This window comes from Nymphaea colorata, chromosome 3, assembly GCF_008831285.2.
Source record: "Nymphaea colorata isolate Beijing-Zhang1983 chromosome 3, ASM883128v2, whole genome shotgun sequence".
In the NCBI taxonomy this organism is placed as follows: Eukaryota; Viridiplantae; Streptophyta; class Magnoliopsida; order Nymphaeales; family Nymphaeaceae; genus Nymphaea; species Nymphaea colorata.
Window position 1 is genome coordinate 1,985,679 of NC_045140.1, and position 20,522 is coordinate 2,006,200.

Consider the following 20,522-nt stretch of genomic DNA (forward strand, 5'->3'; position numbering starts at 1 on the left):
GACATCCGATCGGATTTGGATTCGGATATACATGAATATCGGATCGGATTCGGATACGGATTCATTTTTAGACAAATATCCTCTATCTAATACTTAGAAAATGGCAAAATCCGGTTCAAAATTCGGATTCGGATATAAATATAAAAATCGGATTCGGATTGTAAAATCAGATTTCGGATTCGGATATGACTTTGATTTATTTGAATTCGAATGTGAATCCGAATATATGAATATCCGAAAAAACAGATATGATTAAAGATGTATTCGATCCGAATCCGATCCGTTGACATCTTTACCCCAGCTAAAGAAGTACACCACCCTTTATGCTATCGTTTATGGTCCCAATAAATAACACTCATAAAAATCAAACTAACAACACGGGTTCTCTACATGCTATCAAACTCTGATTATTTATTTGAGTGAATGCTCTCATTCAATTACTTCGATTACTTATTTATTGGAGAAAAACTCGTAAAGTTAGGCTTTCATCATGAGCCAGGATCAATCGTGAGATTCAGGTCAACTAATTCCAGTTAAAGCTAGGAACGGGTCGGGTCGAGTTTGAATGACGGAGGACCTCACAGCATATTAATTTTCTAAACAAGGCTTCAAACAATAAGCGACCACGACTTCTAAAACAACTTTTTTGTACAATTGGCAACGTCCTTGACAGGGAGCTTGATTTTACGATGATAAAATATTGACAAGCTAATTTCCTGGCAAATATTTTCCCTCCTTATCCCCGATGAAAGAAGGGAAGATTGAGCCGATTGGAAGCAGAGAAGCAGGTAGACTGATTCCCCGCGGCCATGGCACCGAGCTCGCAGCCCAGCGACGGAACTCAGAGTACTTTCTCTCTCTCTCTCTCTCGCTTTCTATTCTGAATTTCATATGAAAATTGCTCTTAAAAGGATATAGCTGTGTTCTCGCAACTGTCAGTTTGTTCATCTCCCGCTGCGAAACTCGAATCCGATTTGTTCTCAGAAACGTAATGTCTACCGACCGACACGTTGGGGTTCGACTGCATTTCGCGAAGAGATGAGACGTTGTGGTTAATGGGCATGTTGCTGCTTGATAAATTCGTCGGGATGATCATCCCATTTGCCGTGTCACTCCATTGTGGGGTCTTAACGCTTGACAATACTTTGAATGTCTTTTGGTGCAATGCGTTGGTTCGAGTATGTTTTACTTGTGGGAAACCTTGGGGTTCTGTTAGCTGTTCAGACAAATCTTTCGTGGTGAATTCGATTACCTGAGATATTGCTGGAATTTAGCAAGGAGCTCGCCTCATTTTCCCATTGTTGGAGTGCGGATCTATAGAGACATGTGAGAACGTTAGGTGCAATTTGGAGCCTTCGCATCAAAATTTTAAAATGAGAGAGTTGATTCGATGAAAATCCCCATGGCCTAGTTTGTCGGCACGCTTGATGGATAGGTATCGTTTTTCAGAGAAAAGATCTGGAGAAGTTGCCACAGCGAAGTCTGAAGAAGTAGTGTTGAATTCCTCACAGGTATGTCCACGTCCCGGAACAAATGGTCTTTAGGGAACATTTCAGTCTCAAATTTCTTATGGGGCCTATGGAAAATTGACAATAAAGCGGGCCAAATGGAGGCCAGAGAATTTTGTCCCCGAAAAGGCAAATTTGTTGTACCCAGGGTCCCGATAATTTGTCCCTGATTTTTTGTCGACTTTTTGTCTGGAGGCAATTTTCTCTCTCAGTTTGTCTGTGCGTCCTTGCGTGTTTTTAAGTGAAACTATCTGAACAATTGTTAATTCTTCAAAGTTCTATTACGTTTGACCTAACTTCCAGTACTCTACAGCTTCTATGTTGAATAGAGCTCTTAAAAAATTTTCTACCTTCAATGTAATTGATTAATTACTTCAATTTGCAGGTTCAGCAAAATCTGTAGCTGTTGTCGGTGCAGGTATTAGGTGCGTGCTTCTTGAGTTCTCTTGCTGATATCTTTCTCCTTCTATACTTTGTTAGCTGCTCATCTGGAAAAAGAAAAAAAAAAGAACCCTTAAAAGGAAATGTCAAAATCTTTATTCAGCTCTTCCTTCGGGTATATGTGATTGCTATATTTCTCAATCCACCTGAGAAATGTGACAAGGTAGTATCGTCAATCGTCATACTCAGTTGGTGGGGAAAAACAATTACTCACCCTTCTCCCTGTTTATGGCAACTCAAATTACTTGCATACCATCTTCACAGCATTAATTTACTGGAAATTAGTTTACTTTTATTCAATATTTTGATTATCCATCTAAGCCAATGTTTTGCATTATTTTCTTTATCAAGGATGCCCAGTCTATACCTGCGGTCATGGCCAATTTCTCGAAAGCTTTAGGGCTTGTTCGTTTCTGAAAAAAATGGCAGGAAAGTGCTCAGCTGGAAGGAGTTTAAACTTTTCCACCATTAAATGAAACAATCAAAATGAGAGGCTGAGAAAAATCTGAGCTGGATGATAGGGCTCACAATTTTCTCACATCTAGCCTACGTTTTAGGCAAATTGAATCACACCTGGGATGGTGATATTTGATTTTCTTTTCTCACCTAATGAGGTGGCTGGTGTGGGCTTCAGTGCAGAGAAAGTGGTTTTCTTCTGAATCGGTAAAACATGCAGGGCCTTGTAATGGAGGATTTTGCTTCATGGCATTCTTGAGCAATAATGTATGGCCCACAACGTGATTGCAGGGGCTCACCAAAATGTGGATCCCTCTGTAAGAACAACAATAATGTCTTTTATTTAGTTGACTGCTTTAGCATATTAGACACTGGATGAATAGAAGTAGTGCCTTAATGCAATGTCCTTCAGTTCTGAGTCACTGAAATCACATAGCTCCATGTTCAACGTATTCATCTTATGTTGACTTAATCTCAATTCAGATATCCTAATATACTTTAGCAAATCATATTTATCCTTCTTTTGGCTCCATTTATGCACTAAATGTGACTTCTCACAACTGTGTTGGTTATGTTTGTTCTTTGCCCATTAGTTCTTGTGTTGTTATGGGCCTCTATCTCTCTCTTCTCTGACTTTGAAATTCTTTCTGCATCCCAGTGGGCTTGTAGCTGCATATCAACTTAAGTTGCATGGTTTGAGGGTGACTCTGTTTGAATCTAATCAGCATCCTGGAGGCAAAATCAGAACTAATTCAGAGAATGGTATTGTATGGGAGGAAGGAGCAAATACAATGGTAATGTCTAAAACCCATGTACAGCGTAATATAGTCACAGAGAACGCGTTTTTTTTGCAAAAAAACGCGAAAAAAACACGATAAATTAAATGGCTGTTTAAAACTTCAAAAAAATGGGGTTTTAACGTGTTTTTAACTCGTTTTTTTGCGTTTTTTTAACTTTTTTTTTTCATTTTTTTTAATACCAAACAGTTTTCTTTTCATTTTCTATTTTTTATTTGTTGCAAATCTACTTATCTTTTGATGTTTGTGTTATTAGTTTCTCACTTATTTTATTTTTCCCCTGTTTTCAGTTTTTTAAAATTTTTAAAAATTTACCGTATTTTTTCCTTTTTTTCCCATTTTTTTCAAGCTCGCCGTATTATACCCGAGGAAAACCTCGCCGTTTAAAACTCCGAGACGTTATTTGTGACTATGCGTAATATATATATATATTTTTTTTCTTATCTCACCCAGAGAATGGTGCTTTAGAATTTGACTCTCTGCGGCATAAAAGCTATAGTTGACGTTGCACACCTTTTCTTCCCAAGATATAGTGCTAAAAATTATATTTAACATTAAATGGTGCAAATCAGAATGATGTGCTTCATGGATCTTACACTTTTTTCTGTTCTGTTTGGTTTTTGTGCAGACAGAAAGTGATGATGCAGTTGGAAGATTGCTTGATGGCCTATGTTTACGAGAAAAACAACAATTTGTACGAAACTACGTGGAATCATGACCCCTAAGTTTCTTGTACATCTGTCATGTTGCATGCTGTTGGTACTGACATTCATATGTAGTGGAAATATGTAATGGAACTTAAAGTGTATCTGATTTAGTTGTGGTTTTTTGTTATCTATGTGCACATAAATAAATGTGTTTAGAGTCCACTGTAAATAGTCTGACTTGGAAAAAACTTGGTGGGACCTTGTTTTACTTGAAGTCTTGAACCATTTTTATCCAAAGAATCATGCAAATTCTCATGCAGTTGTATCAGCAATCTATTTTTTGTTAGGTATCTGCTTGTACCTTGTTATATTTTTTCTGATGAGAGATGGGCTAGCAAATCTGTCAAAAACTTGACAGTATAATGTTGGAGCTAGCAGTCTAGAGTTTTCATCTAAAGAACACCTTCAACAATTTATTAAGAATTTATTGATCGAGTTTGCCTATTATTTTTGTTTTCAGCCAATCTCTCAGAACAAGCGCTACATTGTGAAAAATGGAAAACCTGAACTGGTAAGTCATTACACTCAGCAAGGTCTGAAGATATTTGATATACTTCTGTTACTTCACAGTTCACAATTTTCATTTTATTAAAGGTTTCTCTAAGTTTATATGCATTTAATTTTTCCTTTTTAAACATGAATTTGCACAGATTCCATCAAATCCTTTGGCACTGATCCAGAGCAAATTCCTTTCGTCAAAGTCAAAGGTTTGGCCCTTTTGCTCTGTTGATGACTAGCAATCTAATTTTCATTTATTTCTTGATAAATGTATTTTGGATCTGTTATTGATTTATTCATGTGCATGTAAAATTTAAGAAAATTGTTAGATGGTAGATCCAAGCCTTAGGCCTGCAATATCTGCCCAAACTTATTTTCCATTTGTTGCTCTCCCTTGGAAATTCAAATTCCAAAGAGTTAGTATGCTTGTCATTATCTACCCAAAATAAGATTGTTGCTCTTCCTTAGAAATCCAGAGTTAATATGCTTATATATATATACATACATACATAGAGTACTTTTTGGAGTATCCTTTATCTAAGACGTCCAGCAACAAGAAGAAGGAGTAGTTAATGAAAGGGATGAAACTTTTAAATTTCATCTTTTCTCTAAAAAGGGAGAACACCATCCATCTTGACAAAAAATGGTCAAGAGCAAAATAGACAATTATAAAAGGCAAAGGGCAACAATGAAAAAATCCACATTGCAAGTACAGTAAACTTGGATTATAAGAAATTGAATCTGTATCTGCTCAGATCTGAACCAGAACTGAACATATGGATCTGGGTCTCATTATAGTCTGGATATGTATCTCCAGCACAATTATCTCCAATACCTCCGACAGTTTATACATGGTGTTACTCAGGTACAGCTTGGTGTTTAAAACTCTGACATTTTATATTTTGGGAATCCTTTTGCAAAAATGACTGCCACCCGATTTTAAGTTCTGATAAGTCTGGCTCTAGTTCTCCATTTTGGTCTTTTATCAGATAAAATCTTGACTGATTTTTATGTTTTTAGTTTTTCGATGATGTAAGGATCTAGGATAGTATGGTGGCCCCTTGATTATTACATAATAGAATGACTTTCGGAATTGATTCATTCATGAAGGATATGATCCAGGTATCTTATAGTGCCAGTATATCCATCACCATATATTCTGCCTTTGTGCTTGACCTAATGACTGCCACTCTGCCAGTGGTGGAGCCCAAGATTTGTGGATAGGGGGGACTGATAGTTTATATTTTAAAGTTTAAGGGGCAGTTGTACATAAATAAGTAAAATTTATGGAGATAGCAATATAATAAGGAAATTTGTGTGGGCTAGTCTGAGTAGTTGCCCTCAGCAGCCCACACCTGCCTCCACTACCGATAACTGCTAGTCGTTTTTTACTGCTCCAAAATGCCAAACCTTTTTCAATAAACACATAATAGCCTGAATTAGATCTTCTTTCATTTGGAACTCTTGCCCAATCAACACATGACATTTTGGCCTCAATCCTGTTAAATTTGCTGCATTTTGTCTTTATGAGTCTGTATTTATTCACATCCTACACTTGTCAATTAATGTGTAATGCTTTTGACTTGATTCTAGTATTCTATTGTTGATCTAGAACCCTTTTTGCTGATATTCATGTTTGAGGACTGAAACCCTTACCTTTGGATATATGAGAATAGGTCTTAAGTCTTAACCAAATTTTCTCATAACTCCATTGGGCACAAGTGCCTCTTGAGACAAGGTAGAATCATTATACGCAACTAGAGCTTGATGGACTTATTATAAAAGAGAAACTCAAGATTTTGCATAAAAGCATGCAATCGCAAAGCGTAGGGCTTATCAAGACAAAATTCACTATTTTAGTGGTTTTTTCAAGAAAGATTGATCGACAATTGGAATTGAATGGCATTAGTGCTTACCAAAAAAAAAAAAGAGTGAATTTTGTCTGAATAATGGCATTCAATGCCATTACCTATCATGGATGGGTTGCTGAAGTGTGATTGACCAGTGCTTGGAGGGGCAGGGAGGAGCATTCATTAGATCCTAATTCGATATGGCGGGCTGCAGTCCGAGTTGACAACTCTCGATCTGCCACAAGGGAAGGAGTATGAGGTATAACTTTGGCACAAGTGACCCCCTTTTCACCCTTGGTTTCTTGTGTGACATACTCTTGTGGGACTGAAATTAATCTATCCAGGTGTCCACAGAGATTTTGGCTCTTGATGAAGGGAGGAAATTTTTCTTTCAAGTAAAAAGTTTTAGTTGCTGAGTTTCTCACAAAGAAGTTGGCTCAAAAAGAATTGGATGAAAGTCCAGATTGAGAATGAGAAGAACCATGATTGAAAAGCATGTAATGACACAGAAGATAATTCGTAGGGAGAGAGAGCCATAGACCAGAAGACAGTTTGGAAAACATGCTTATCCTCACTTAAGTGATGAAAAGGTCTCCTTCCCTTTGTTCTTTTTTTTTTTCTTTTTTTTTTTTTCCTTTCTTTGATGGGAACACAGTCTGATTAGCAATGGAGCTCACACCTAATGAATCAGCAGTCAGCTGCTATATTTGGACTGATCTGGTGCAAGTTAAAGAGGTTTCTGGTGAAGAAGAAAGTTCCAATCCAATTGAATGAGCCCTGGGTATACATAAGCCTGTAATTTAAAAATGTATAGTGAAGAATAGAGTCTTGTTTGCCACTTTCTTCTCTCATCGTTCTCCTACCTTTCTCTTTTCTCAGCACTTTTTTATTTTTGCCCTAATCTACTTGAACAAGTTACCCCAATCGAGATCAGGTAATAACTCCCCTCACAATCAGCACAATTATGTCTAACTCAGTGGCGGAGGCAGGTGTGGGTTTGTGTGGGTCTGCCTACACACACCCACAAAAATGTTTGTTTTTACATTGATATCTCATGGCTATTGTTGTTGTTTCCATATTGCTGCCCCTTAAAAATCTATAACTTAAATACTATTTCCTCTAAACTAGAAATTTCTGGATCTGCCCTCGTCTAATTTGTGTTTTCTAAAAAAAAATCTCAAAGGGAAAATTCTCAAAATATTTTGAAAAATTCCATATTAGGTGTTGTCGTATATCTGCTGTTGCATTTTATCCACCAAACCAGAGTTTATCTGACTTAGTAGCCGTTGTCAGTCCTGTTGATAAACATGATTGTAATGCTGTTAAATTGAGCCTACTGGAGTGCTAGAACACTTCCCTGAATGGATTGCTTTTTTTGATTTTTCAGTTGCAAATATTGATGGAGCCATTCCTCATGGGAAGATCTGACAGGAAAACGAATCCTTCTGAAATGCCTGGTCAAGACTTGTCAGAAAGGTGGTTAAATAGAAAATTTCATGTTGTTAATGTCTTTCCCCACCATAAGCTTTCTATTAGTTTCTAGACATTTTTCTGCTTCTTCATCTGTATCTTGTTTATATCACATTGAAACAAGAAACCATGAGCCTCAATATATAATTTGCTCCATTAAGGTTTCTGCTTTCCAGTCTCATACAATTATCTTAAAACATGCTTTTTAGGTTACTCTTTATATTTAGCGTTTTTTTTTCTACATTTAGCAGTATGGAACTTATTTGCATTCTATATGATCTAAGTTGTTAATCTTATGTAGCTCCTTAAATTGGTCTTTTGCATTTCTTGTCAACTAGAAATAACATCATATGAGGTGCTTAGCACGTTGATGAACAACAGTCTGAAATGTATATATTCTATCTATGTCTGCAGTGTGGGGATGTTCTTCAAACGCCACTTTGGACAGGAGGTGTGGATTGAGTATATGTATTTGCAGTCTCACATTGTTGTGCTGCTTGTTGAATTGGTTTCCCATAGTAATATTTCTTAAGGGCCTCTCATGCTTTTATTTTTGGAAATTAGCATGCATACTAATGAGGTCTAACTGATGTCTGTTGTATTTAAGGTTGTCGATTACTTGATTGACCCTTTTGTAGCTGGGACTAGTGGTGGAGATCCTGAATCATTATCTGTGAGTGATGCCTTTCCAGTGACATTTTTCTGCTTTTATTGTGGTTGTTTTATGAGGAACATAGAAGTGAGTTTTAGTGATGAAGTCACAATGAATAAGTAGCTTTACCAGTGCTTCAAGAAGTAGATGGTATACAGTGTAAGAACTTGATGACTAATGCAATCATGTTCGTTAGACAAAAAATGTAGGAGTAGAACGGTTTGGTTTTTAGTGAATACTGCTTTAACAATAGATCGAGCAAAGCCTTGTACAGCCTTAAACACACTTCAAAAGCTTGATATAATTGTTTTTTAGTAAAGTGATGTTTGATCTTGGTTTTTAATCTAATAGTGCAGTTTTTACCACAGGAAGCTAAGAAGGGATTGTTATTTTCTATCGTATGTTGATGATATGATGGTTATAGATAGTAATAAGAAAAGTGTCAAGCAAGTTAAAGGATTTCTGAGGAAATAATTTGAACTGTCACATCTACAATCCTTGACTTATTTGTAGGGATCAAGGTGACTTAGTCTCATTCTGGATATTTTCTATGTCAGGTTGACTTTGCTTCTAATGTTGTTGAAAGATGAGAAATTACTGATGACAAAGTTGTTAACACTAGAGACTTGGGGTATGAAGATGAAGATCAATGAAAGAGAATTGCAAGAATCTGATGTCATAATAGCTAAGCTGTCAATCCTGCACTATATTGTCAATGGATTGGAGCATTAGCATATCTCACAATTACATGACCAGGTATTGCAACATTTGGTGCATGTTGCAAGTCAGTTGCAATATACTGCTCCAACCTCTATTCACATGGGGTTGTAATGCATATTCTCTGATATATCAAAAACAATACTACCAAGGGGTTATTTTTGTATTCAATTTGTTATTAGAGTTTGTTAATAGAGTTGACTACTTATACCAATATTTGTTGGGGGTGACCCAAACAATCTTGGCTGTACTACTAGTTCTTTTGTGTTTCTAAAATTGACTGCCATTTGATGGAGAAGAAATAACAAAAGTTTCCTACATCATCCACTGAGGTAGAGTACTAAGCTATGATGACTAGACCTTAGAGTCAAAAGTAGGTGTAGGCAGGCACCTAAGCACTGGGCACCATGCCAATCAACTAGGTGATCCTCCTTGGCCACCCTGCCTAGGTCCAGAAAGAAGACCAAAAAAAAAAAAGACATACAGGTTCATGACTGATGAGCTCAATGCTGTGTCCAACCCTGCACCCGAGTTTGTAATGTGTCTATATGTGTATATTGCCCAAATGGTGAGGCCATGTTACATGATGTAAGGCCTATTATCTACAGTGACGATCTCCATTGACTAAAATTGGAATTGAGGCAAGAAAAGTTTATAATGGACATAACTTTTAAAAATACAACAAGACCCCTTTCTGAAAAATGCCCACAATCAACATATTTGTCAAGCATTATGGGGCCCATATGTCCAGTCACTGAGATCTTTCTAAGTTATTTTCTCTTGCTATATTTATGAGCTCATTTTGCTGAGGTCATCTCCTTTTGTCCTTTTATCCTTTGTTATTTGATAGATAGTTCCTGGTGAATGCTTGCTCATGTAGAATATCTTAGGATGGACAATTTGGTGGGACAGTTAGGTAACATATAAAAGAAGTAGAAAATTAATCTCCACCCTCCTACTACAAGAAACTAACAAGTATGATATTGCTTGCGCAATCTTGCTTGTTGGTAACTAGCTTTAGCTTCCCATAGATCTCTTTTTTGGATGAGTATTTCTTCAGCCCACCATTTTTTTGTGGATAAGATTTTCAAACTTCTGTTCCAGTATTGATCTTTTGCTCTTGGTAGTTGTTATAATCTGATTTCTACTATCAGGTTTTATATCAGTGAGCATCCAACGAGATCAGAAGCCTTAGCTTCAATTCAGCTGGAGGAGGCTGTCTAAACCTATTGACTATCGATATGTAGGTCCTAACCTGTTTTTCCAATGTTATAGTAATGATGATGGTTAAGATAATAATAACAATATATTAGTATATTACTATTTTTATTATTGCATGTCATCTTTTTCTGAGGCATGTTAATAGAATCTTTCACATTTCATGATCCACATCCAACTATCCAACTTCCTTCGACGTTGACTAAACATTTTACATATATATGAGAAATAGCTTACACGGGGTCTCACAGACATTTCTAGGATCTTTGAGCAGGATTGTCAGAAAATAGTCTTTCAGTCTTAAGTTGGATGGTCTTTGTTGGCAAGGCTTCCTTTACTCTAAGGTTAGTGGATTTCATAGCAACAATGGTCTTAGTGTTTTTCATTGGATGGGTAAGGGATCATAATGCTTTTTTGGTTTTGGGCCCAACGATCTATGTTTGTGGCTCCCCTTTATCACAGATCAGATAATTTTTCAGTAAAATGGAGATAGGATCCTTATATTCTCAGGCATGATGGCTACATCACTGGGGTCTGGGGCTTATTTTTTGTCATAACTCCAATTTTTTTTTACTGGATGGTGGAGATAAAAAGACCTGCTTTTTGAGCCTTGAACACAATGATTTAGTTTGCTAACAACTAGATAATACTTGTACCTATTGAATTGCTGCTGGAGTGTAATACTGTTCAAAAAATGTAAAAGTGAAAGTCCCATTTACATGTTAAGGTTATTTGATTAGATAATATCTCTAAAAATATGTTAAGTTTCCTAAGTAAAAAGAGATATTTTTTTATAGTATTTGGCCTCTAAATAAGCACTTGTAAATATGATATATATCTGCCAAGCATGAAGTACTGCAGCTATTACAGAAAATGGCTGGGAGAAATTTACCAGGATTCATGTGTTCAGAACTAGTAGTTGAATGACAAGAAGGCTTTAGCTTCTATTGGATTTTCCAATCGCAATCTAGATTACCCGGAAACCAAAAGTTGTCTTCTCAAACTTTAAGTTTATCTAGGGCTCTAACATTTTCTTACTTTCATTTTTGTACAGATGCATCTTGCATTTCCTGAGATATTTCAGCTGGAGAAAATGTAAGTTCTGCTTAATTTCTGTTCATCATATTTGCTAATGTATGCAGATATGATATAGCTATCCTGGACTCTAGATTTCTTTCTTGATTCTCCTGTGTTAGTGCCATATAGGTTTATGTATATTTTATTTTAAATGGTATATTTATATTTTATTCGGGATTATTTATTCCTGAGATTTTATGTTACTGCCATCTTTATTGTTGCTTCTCCAGAAACCAGGCTGCAAATGTGAGTGCATAATACATGGATTATAGTTTGTTTTTGGCTCCTGAATAGCACCACACTGGACATCAATGTGGTCACAAATTCCTCAGAACGAAAGGGGGATTTTGAGAAAAGGGGGTGGGAACCATTACCACATAGACTGTCTGCATTAGATGCTGCCACTGGCATCATCATCGTTTTCCTTTCTACTGCATGTTCTGTCCATACAAGAAGCTACTCTACACTGGGTCATGCTCCAAGGGTTGGTTCAGTCACCAACATGTATATTTGGTGTAGATCAAATAAGGAGAAGGGGAAGACTTGGAGCTCTCATAGAGAGATCTTGGTGTCCCTTCTGCCTTTTGCAAGCAATTAGTGGTTTGGTTTACCTGACTATGTTTGCCGTGGATGTTGCTTATGCAATTCATGTGCTCGGCTAGTTTAAATGTGCAACTTTTCCAGTATGTATGGGAACACCTTTTATTATTATTCAGCACATTTGAGATATAATGAGCACCAGGTGCTGTTATTTTCACTGATGCTACTTGATTTTCCACCTAAGGGACCTGTATTTTCTGGAAGCTCATTCGGGTGTAATAGGATGCACTGAAAGATTAATTGGTCACGTACAGAGACAGGGTAGAGAGGTACAGCTTAGATTATAGCAATCATAATGTGGAATGTAACTCATGGGACTAGACATTTTCCTTTTGACCAACTGTGGTACCAACGATCAGAGAAATTAATATGGCTAGAGAAACTAAGTCGTATTATAAAAAGATACTGTGATAGGATAAACTCAAATTCATCCTACCTTATATTTGATATCTAGCAAAACTGATTGTGCAGTTTTGCATACCTCTTGCTAAACATGCAATGTTTGTGCAGGCCGCAGGGGTGAGGGATGAGGTGTATCTCTTTGTCATGTATATACATATAATCTGTCACCAGCACTACAAAGGGCATTATTTGATTTTGGTATCCATTTGACAAGCAACAGAGAATGCCAGCCTGATTGTCTTTGTTTTTCTCTTGTTTCCTTCCTGTTTTGCCTAACCAAATTTAAGAACCATCTCATTCTTACTGTAAAGTGTAAAATGTCAATAAAATTAGTAATGTTTTTATGTGTACTTGTTAAGTGACTCATTTATACTATAATGCTATGCTCAAAGTAACTCACAGAAGTTGATATTATGTGAAAAATGGGATGAATACTCAATGTTGTGAAATACATAAGGTAACCTGAACTGATTTGGTCCAAACTTAGATACCTAAGGTAAATATGTAATGTAAGGTAACGAAAATCACAAAAAATAAAATTGAGAAAAAATTATAAGAAAAATTAAAGAAAAATAGCCTCTCTACAAAACCATGAATTGCATAAGCTTAATGAAGTAACAAGTATATGCTGCATATAACATGCACATTGTCATTAAAAATAATTAAATTGCCCACTTAAATGTTAAAATGTATTTACTTTTCTAGATGCCATGTAAATACATGTGTTTGTGTATGTATCCATATATGTAAAGACATATATCTCCAATGCTCAAATGATTAACTATTATATTTACATTAAATTTACTGTGTATATAGGTTTTTAATGTTTTTTTTTGTATTCATTTTCTGTTTTCTTTTGGGCAAAAAATTTTCTTTTGGCCCAAGGGCTGAGATAGCTTGGGCCAGCTCCTATGACCCAAATAACCATCAGTCCATCCGTTTTTGGAGGTGAAACTCCCTGCATCATGAGATGTCTGGACCTATCATAAGTCGCATGCAATACAGTACAACTGCACGCTCACTATACATATTGTAACATATCATACTGATTCTACTTAAAATATTTAAATTTATGGGTTGCATTAAGAATTTTTTTGTTGGTTTAGTATAATAACAAAATTAATTTTCTTTTTTTCTTCCTGATTAGGTATGGTTCCATCATACTTGGGTTTATCAAATCAAAAATTTCAAAAAGAGGTGTCGAGAAAGGTGAACAAAGTGCTTCAAGAGGAAAAAGCAAACACTCGAAGGGTTCATTTTCATTTCAAGGTGGTTTGCAGGTAAGTAAACACAAATCATGATATCTGATTCTTCTCCATTGTATTAGCACAGATGTTTATCTGGGTATTCAAGGTTTTATGCATGAAAATTTCTTGTTCAATAATTAAGTGTCGACATTCTAGTGTTTGGCTACATGTTGTACCTACTACCTCATCAGTATTCTTGCACAAGATGACAAAGGTACTTTTTGCTATTATAGGTAGGTTATCTTATCTTGAACCCAACATTTTAAATCTTTGTTTCTTTTATTCCAGAAGATTTCTATTTCCTTGTATCATTTCAATCATAAGATACATGTCCTATCTCATGTGTGGATTAGCATACGCTAGTAAATCTTATCCTCGACACTTCGTTGATGATGAGTTCAACTGAAATTTGGTCAATGGTTTAACGAAACCCTAAGCCAAAGCGGACTTCTTTGTCCAGTAAACTTGATTATCAATGAACTCCATTGCAGATGTGCTCATTACTCAACAGAAGCATGCTCCTCTGTCCAGTAAACTTGATCACCAGTGAACTCTATTGCAGATGTACTCATTACTCAATGCTCTCTATATATTTTCCATTGACATATAGAAAAATTTTTTTATCTCTTCTTTTTGTTACCATCTTCAATTGAAAAATCCTTTCGCTTTTATGTTTAGGAAACTTGGCCTGGTCTGTGTCTAGCTTCTTTCTTTTTAATCTTGACTGGCTTGGAACAGTATTGTACCTTGTGCAGAACACACCCTCTGCACCATCTAAATGAACGTATGACGACAATTGTTTATATTCTCTACCATTTTATGCCTAATAAGGAAATAGGCAATACTGTTTTTTATTTGTGATCATTCTTACCATGTAGTGAAAAAATAACTGAAGTACTTATGGCTTTAGAAATGCAAATTTTGGGCATGGGCCTCTACATTATTATGCATTGGCTTTAAAGGTTTCAATTGAAAGTGGTGTTTCAAGAAGGGTATGGACATACTGTTAAAACTTAAAAGTAAATATCCCTTCATGCTTTCATGCCATTCACAAAAGCGGACTTTTTTTCTGTTTTGCCAAAATACATGTCTATTTTGGAAGTACATAACAATCATTATATGAGTTGCCGTGCCAAATATGAGAAAGCTGTCTTTATATCCTTCACAATGACAGTCTACTGCCTAGATTACCCGAAAGAAAAAACATGGATGCATTTATAAATCAAAGAAAAAATACAGAAGAGGGAAGAATTCCTATAGTCAACCACGTAACCTTGTATATGCATGGTGCTACTTTTCATAGTGCATTAGATAATCAGCTTCATTTTGCTGTTTGTGGCAGGTTTTGACTGACAAACTGTGCACTGAGCTGACAAATTGTAGTTTGAAACTCCATTCTGAGGTCTTGTCATTATCTTATAACATTGAAGAAGGCTCTCCAACTAATAGCTGGTTGGTTTCTTATACAAGTCAACCTGCCAATGATAAAAATCCACTGCAGGACCAAACCTTTGATGCTGTTGTGATGACTGTAAGTTTGTTTCTCAGTTCTGTTTCAGAGTTTAATTCATTTATTCCCATTTCATTGTAAAATAGTTTATTGGAAGCTCCCATATTCATTAAGATGCCAACAATTCTATGGAAGCTCCCATGTTAATTAAGAAGCCACCTCTCTTTCTCTCTTTATCTCTTTTTTTTTGGGGGGATCTAGTGCAATATGATGCCGTACATGCTAATTATATGTTGAAGAGTTGGTTGATGAAACCCAAGAAGTCTCCTAAGATAGATAGATAGATAGATAGATAGATAGAGAGAGAGAGAGAGAGAGAGAGTAATTGGTAATACCAGACTACTTAGGTAAGAGACAAAAACAAGTCCTCTTAAATTTGTAACAGAAAATATCTTAAGAAAATATGAACATTTTAATGTGTTTATAAATGCTAACTTAATGTAAATCATGTTTTAGTACAATTTTTTTTTTCTAACAAAAATTGATTTTTCTACTATCAAAATTTTGATGTTATATGAGCCGTTCATTTTTATTATTAAAAAACATTATTAAAACCAAAAAAATTGACTAACTTAATATATGTTTCTCATCAAATCACTCTTAAGATCACAACTATAAGGTTATATTTAAAAAAAATATACTTCAATATTTAATTTTGATGGATTTGGTTTTGTCTCTTACCCAAGTGGTCTGGTATTTACCAATTTCTCTCTCTCTCTCTCTCTCTCTCTCTCTCTCTCTTTCTCTCTCTCTCTCTCTCTCTCTCTCTGTGTGTGTGTGTGTGTGTGTGTGTGTGTGTATGTATATGTATGTATATATGATGTCAGAATAGCTGCTTCTTCCTCACTATGAGGAAGTGGGAGCATGAATCAGGTAACTGGAATTATCTGACATCTGTGTCTTGTGACTGTCATGATGTCATCCCTGTCAGGTCCCCAGATATGCATCAGTTGCCTGTGAAAGCAATGGAGAAGTTGTGTACTGATAGAACTTTAATGCATAAAATTTGAGCGATATGTTTGTGAAGCCTTATATTTTTGCAGTGGACATTTGGTGCTGCTGGTGATGCATGTCTAAGCTATTTAGGCTAGAAAAACATCATTATTTTGTGTTTTTATATGCTTAAATGAGCATCTTGTAGTTATAGATATTTTAGGGTATCCTTGGAAACTGTGATAAGTCTGTCAAGTTCTTCCTTTTGTTATACAATACAAAAAAAAAAGTTCCTATTTGAGATGATAGTGAGCAGAATGTGTGTTTCTTTCATGTTCTATATAGCTTTTATGTGTTGCTTTACTTGTCTATGAAATATTATGATATTTACCTAACATAAAATAATTTTTTTATAATTGCATGAAATATGCCAAGGGGGACCTATGCTAGGGTTGAGAAAGTAGAGAAATATTTTGGTAGCAACCAGTGTTACATAATATTGCAAAATAATCATATCCAAAGTCAAATGCATGTTATCATGCCACTAAATTCTAGAAAACTTTCGTTTTATGCTAAGAACAGTCAAAATTATATTTCAAGTTCGACCTGTTCACACTTCACCATTGTTTCTTCAGGCTCCACTTTGCAGTGTTCAACAGATGCAAATTGAAAAGATGGGAAGGCCATTTTTGCTGGATTTTCTTCCAAAGGCAAGTATTTTCTTTGTGTGGACATTAAGTTCATATCCTTTCAAATGCTTTGTTGCTTTTGCTTCTATTCTTTTTGCGAGCTCCAAATTTCTGATGATAGACCTATGATCTTCCAGTTTCCTATATTGGACCTAAATGTTGTCTTCAACTTTATAGACTCCTTTTGGATTGCATTGGAAGCACTAATGCTAGTTTTCAGCTTTGTTCATGTAATTCTCGAAATAAGTTTCTTAGCAAGCAGGCTTTTGTATTCTGTCTATGCATTATCTTGTCTCATGATCAAACATGAACTATTTAAGAGTTTTCTGGCTTTTTTGTGACTATGATTAAGATTAGTGTTTATAAATATAGTAGAATGTTTTTATTTTGTTTAAAATATGTTTTAACAGAATAATTAAGAGGTCTTTTTGTCCCTGACCTAAGTAGTCTGGGATACGTGAGAGGCACAAAAACAGCCCAGTAATGGAGATGGAGGCACTGAAGGCCAGGCATTGAACTTCCAAGAGGGAGCTGTCTATTGCAAAAGCGCCCATGATTAGGCATAAAAACAGCCACAAATGTTTGCACTCCAAGCCAATCACCAGAAGTTCTCAAATAATGTGCACTAGAGCACAACTTACATGATGAAACATATAAATATTTACTGAAAAGGCTTGCAAAGCCATTGAAGTTCAAGTGGGGCCATCCATATATAGGTCGCAACCCCTTTTTCAGGTGAATCAATAAAACGAGTTGTTTAGTAAGACAACCTTAAGTTAATGGAAAGAAAAAACTTGTTACTTCCTACCATCATGACTTGTAGCAGTTTTGAAATGCTTGTGCTTAATTATGGTTTTGCTTTGACCAATGCCTGCTTACATGGTTGGGTGGGGGAAGAAATTTTAAGTAGCCTGTATAATCATGGGTTTGTTTATGTTCCAGGTAGATTATGTTCCTCTATCAGTTATAGTTACCACTTTTAAGAAGGAGAATGTGAAATTTCCTCTTGAAGGATTTGGGGTCCTAGTTCCTACTAAGGAGCAGGAGAATGGTCTAAAAACACTTGGTACACCTCAGCTCTGAAGATTGTGTTTCTTGACTGGTATTTCAGAAATTTATATTTTTCAGTTCTTTTGTTTGTGGCCCATTATCTAATTTCCAATCCAATTTTAGGTACAATCTTTTCTTCAATGATGTTCCCTGATAGGGCCCCCAGTGATCAATATCTGTATACTACTTTTATTGGTGGGACTCGAAACAGAGATCTTGCAGGCGCTTCACTGTGTGGGGAACACCAATACCTCTTTCTTTTTTATGTCGTTTTAATTTCTTGCTGCTTGTTCAACCTAAGGGATTAATGGACGTCACTTCTTGCCCTTTTTTTTTTTATAGGGATGAGTTACAACATGTAGTTTCTTCAGATCTTCAAAAGTTGTTGGGTGTAGAGGGTCAGCCTGCTTCAATTAGGTAAGAAACTCGTATGCCAACATTATATTTGGTCATCATGGGAAAGTTTCTGGTCATTCAGTTGATGGATTTTGGATGGGTATCTGCAGGCATGTCTACTGGAAGGATGCTTTTCCGCTCTATGGTCATGATTATGATCGAGTTATTGAAGCTATAAAAAAGATGGAAGAAGGTCTTCCAGGATTTTTCTATGCAGGTATACTGAATGCACTTAGGTAGTAAGATTTCCATCTGAAAAGACGGATGGACATTTTATCACATATACACCTATTTTATTAAGTTTTTTATTTGTGGAAACAGATTTGTAGTCAGAACTAACTGGAATCTCACATCTGAAATTGAGCTGGACCTTTGTGGTACGATTAGGTTGCACATGGTTATGCCTAGATTGAGACAGTTTTACTTTTACCCTTGGTTATTTGGAGAATAGATTGTAATATCCAAAGGCACAGCTAGAAAGTTAGGTCGAAGGGCCACATATATGTAAACGTTTATTTGTGTGGGGGGCAAAAGGTCCATCTTTTATATAATTATAAAGGAAATTTTGTGCCCCTGATTTACATGTGGCTCCGCCCTGCTAACATCCTGGGTTGGAGTTGGCCAATTTTGCAGAAGGTTTCAGATTCTTATTTCTGATGATCGTGAACCTAGGGCCTTTGTTCTTATGTTTTGTTTGATCCCCTTTGTGCAAATTGGCCAGATCAAGCACTGAAACTCTGATCAATAAGTTGCTACTCATAACTAGAACACATCAGTCACTACTCTTTCCTGAATTAACTTTGAAATCTGAAGGCTAGTTCTATTGTTGTAATGCACCATCTCTAGCTTTGCAATTAACCTGTTGCATACTCCTTGGATGCCATCTCCCACCTGCTTCATGCTTAAAATAAACATCTAAAGTACAAAGACTCACACATTAATCCTCTTCAAAAATCTAATCTATATTCATTACTAAGTCAACTTATTCTTAGGAATGCAGGGACTGAAAAATTCTGTGCCAAATCGCAAAAAAACTTTCATAAATCACAGAAGTATCTTAAAATTCAGCCAGAAAACACAAAGGAAATTTGTAATGGACTGAGTGATCTCTAAAGTAGGTATAATTTTTTTATCAATGTCAAAATCATAGAAGGATGATGGATGGAGGACATACAACCAGTGGCTCAAAATGTTCTTTGATTTGGGAGAAAATGGAAGCTGGAGCAAATTGTGGATATTTCAAGCTGAGTAGTTCTTTAATTTAGCAAACTCCAAACCTTTTGACCTGCTGACTGTTCAGGGAAGCAACTAACAATTTCCTAATTTCATGAGTAGAAGGCTTTAGATCTTTGAAAATCCATGCTGTGCGGAGAATGAATTTAGCTGAACATGTCTGGGTCTGCAAATGATGAAAATGGAGAAAATAAGAGGAGGACAAAATGGGCCTCTTGCACAAAGGTTGCCATATGTCACCAGCAAGAGTATCATTTACGTGAAACAAATGGATACACATGATTCAGTTATGGTACCTAATGGTGGCTTTCCAAAGCTAGTGGTCGTTTAACTCTTTCATATTCTTGTTTCAGGTAACCACAGGGGCGGACTTTCTGTTGGCAACGCCATTTCTTCAGGATTCAAGGCAGCAGACCTTGTCATAGCATATTTGAACTCCCAACATGGCAAAACCCCCGATCATTTTGAATCTGAAAAGTGAAATATTATGAGTGCTGTCTTGCAATTAGTTTTGGGCGTTACACTAATGAAATTGTTTTTTGTTAAACAAGAAATTGTCATGTTTCTTTCATTGACTTCTTTGTTTTCCTTCTGTTGTACCATTTGACAATGTTTTATACTGAGTTTGATTTGTTTCCGAACAGCACTGCAATTCTGTAATTTGCAATATGTGGGCCATAATAATTTTTACTTTCCCATGTTTTGCTTTGTGTGCCGTAACTTGCTTGAGGAATACTTCTCCATAAGGCGATATTCTCTCTAGATTCTTCTTTTCCATAAGGTCATATCCTCTCTATCTTATTATCGTAGTTTTTATTGGAAGATTAATGCCCTTCTAAGAGCCTTCTTCAGAATGATGATAAAGTTTTTGCATATTAGGACTAGAAAATTATTTTAAAACATATAAACCTCATTTCAACATGGCCCAGCTTAGGGGTAACTTAAGAACTAAATAAACCTTAAATTAATTAAGTTTCAACCATGTATTTGACAAGCTTGGGAGTTCTTTATTGTGAATAATTTTGTTTATAATTTGAAAAAAGTCTGATCATGTATGATTTATTAACTGTC

At 35.9% G+C, this 20,522-nt stretch overlaps 1 protein-coding gene across 1 annotated transcript; it reads left to right on the forward strand.

Annotated features, from left to right (window-relative positions):
* Window positions 1–712: 712 nt before the first annotated feature.
* On the forward strand, window positions 713–20,149 carry LOC116250994 (protoporphyrinogen oxidase, mitochondrial). The gene is made up of 17 exons (XM_050076953.1): window positions 713–846; window positions 1,894–1,933; window positions 3,064–3,199; window positions 3,831–3,896; window positions 4,370–4,420; window positions 4,560–4,616; window positions 7,645–7,733; window positions 8,142–8,178; window positions 8,335–8,400; window positions 11,369–11,409; window positions 13,541–13,673; window positions 14,983–15,171; window positions 16,719–17,838; window positions 17,946–18,054; window positions 18,165–18,239; window positions 18,329–18,435; window positions 19,805–20,149. Exons 1-13 carry the CDS (start codon window positions 810–812, stop codon window positions 16,899–16,901), a joined length of 1,125 nt encoding a protein of 374 aa, XP_049932910.1. The 5' UTR covers window positions 713–809; the 3' UTR covers window positions 16,902–17,838; window positions 17,946–18,054; window positions 18,165–18,239; window positions 18,329–18,435; window positions 19,805–20,149.
* The last annotated feature ends 373 nt before the right edge of the window (window positions 20,150–20,522 follow it).

Excerpts from the sequence above, each read along its gene's own strand:
- LOC116250994 (XM_050076953.1), top strand. The coding sequence starts at position 810 with ATGGCACCGAGCTCGCAGCCCAGCGACGGAACTCAGA. Across the intron at positions 1,934-3,063 it reads GTTGTCGGTGCAGGTATTAG|TGGGCTTGTAGCTGCATATC; the intron begins GTGCGTGCTTCT and ends TCTGCATCCCAG. Across the intron at positions 8,179-8,334 it reads AACGCCACTTTGGACAGGAG|GTTGTCGATTACTTGATTGA; the intron begins GTGTGGATTGAG and ends GTTGTATTTAAG.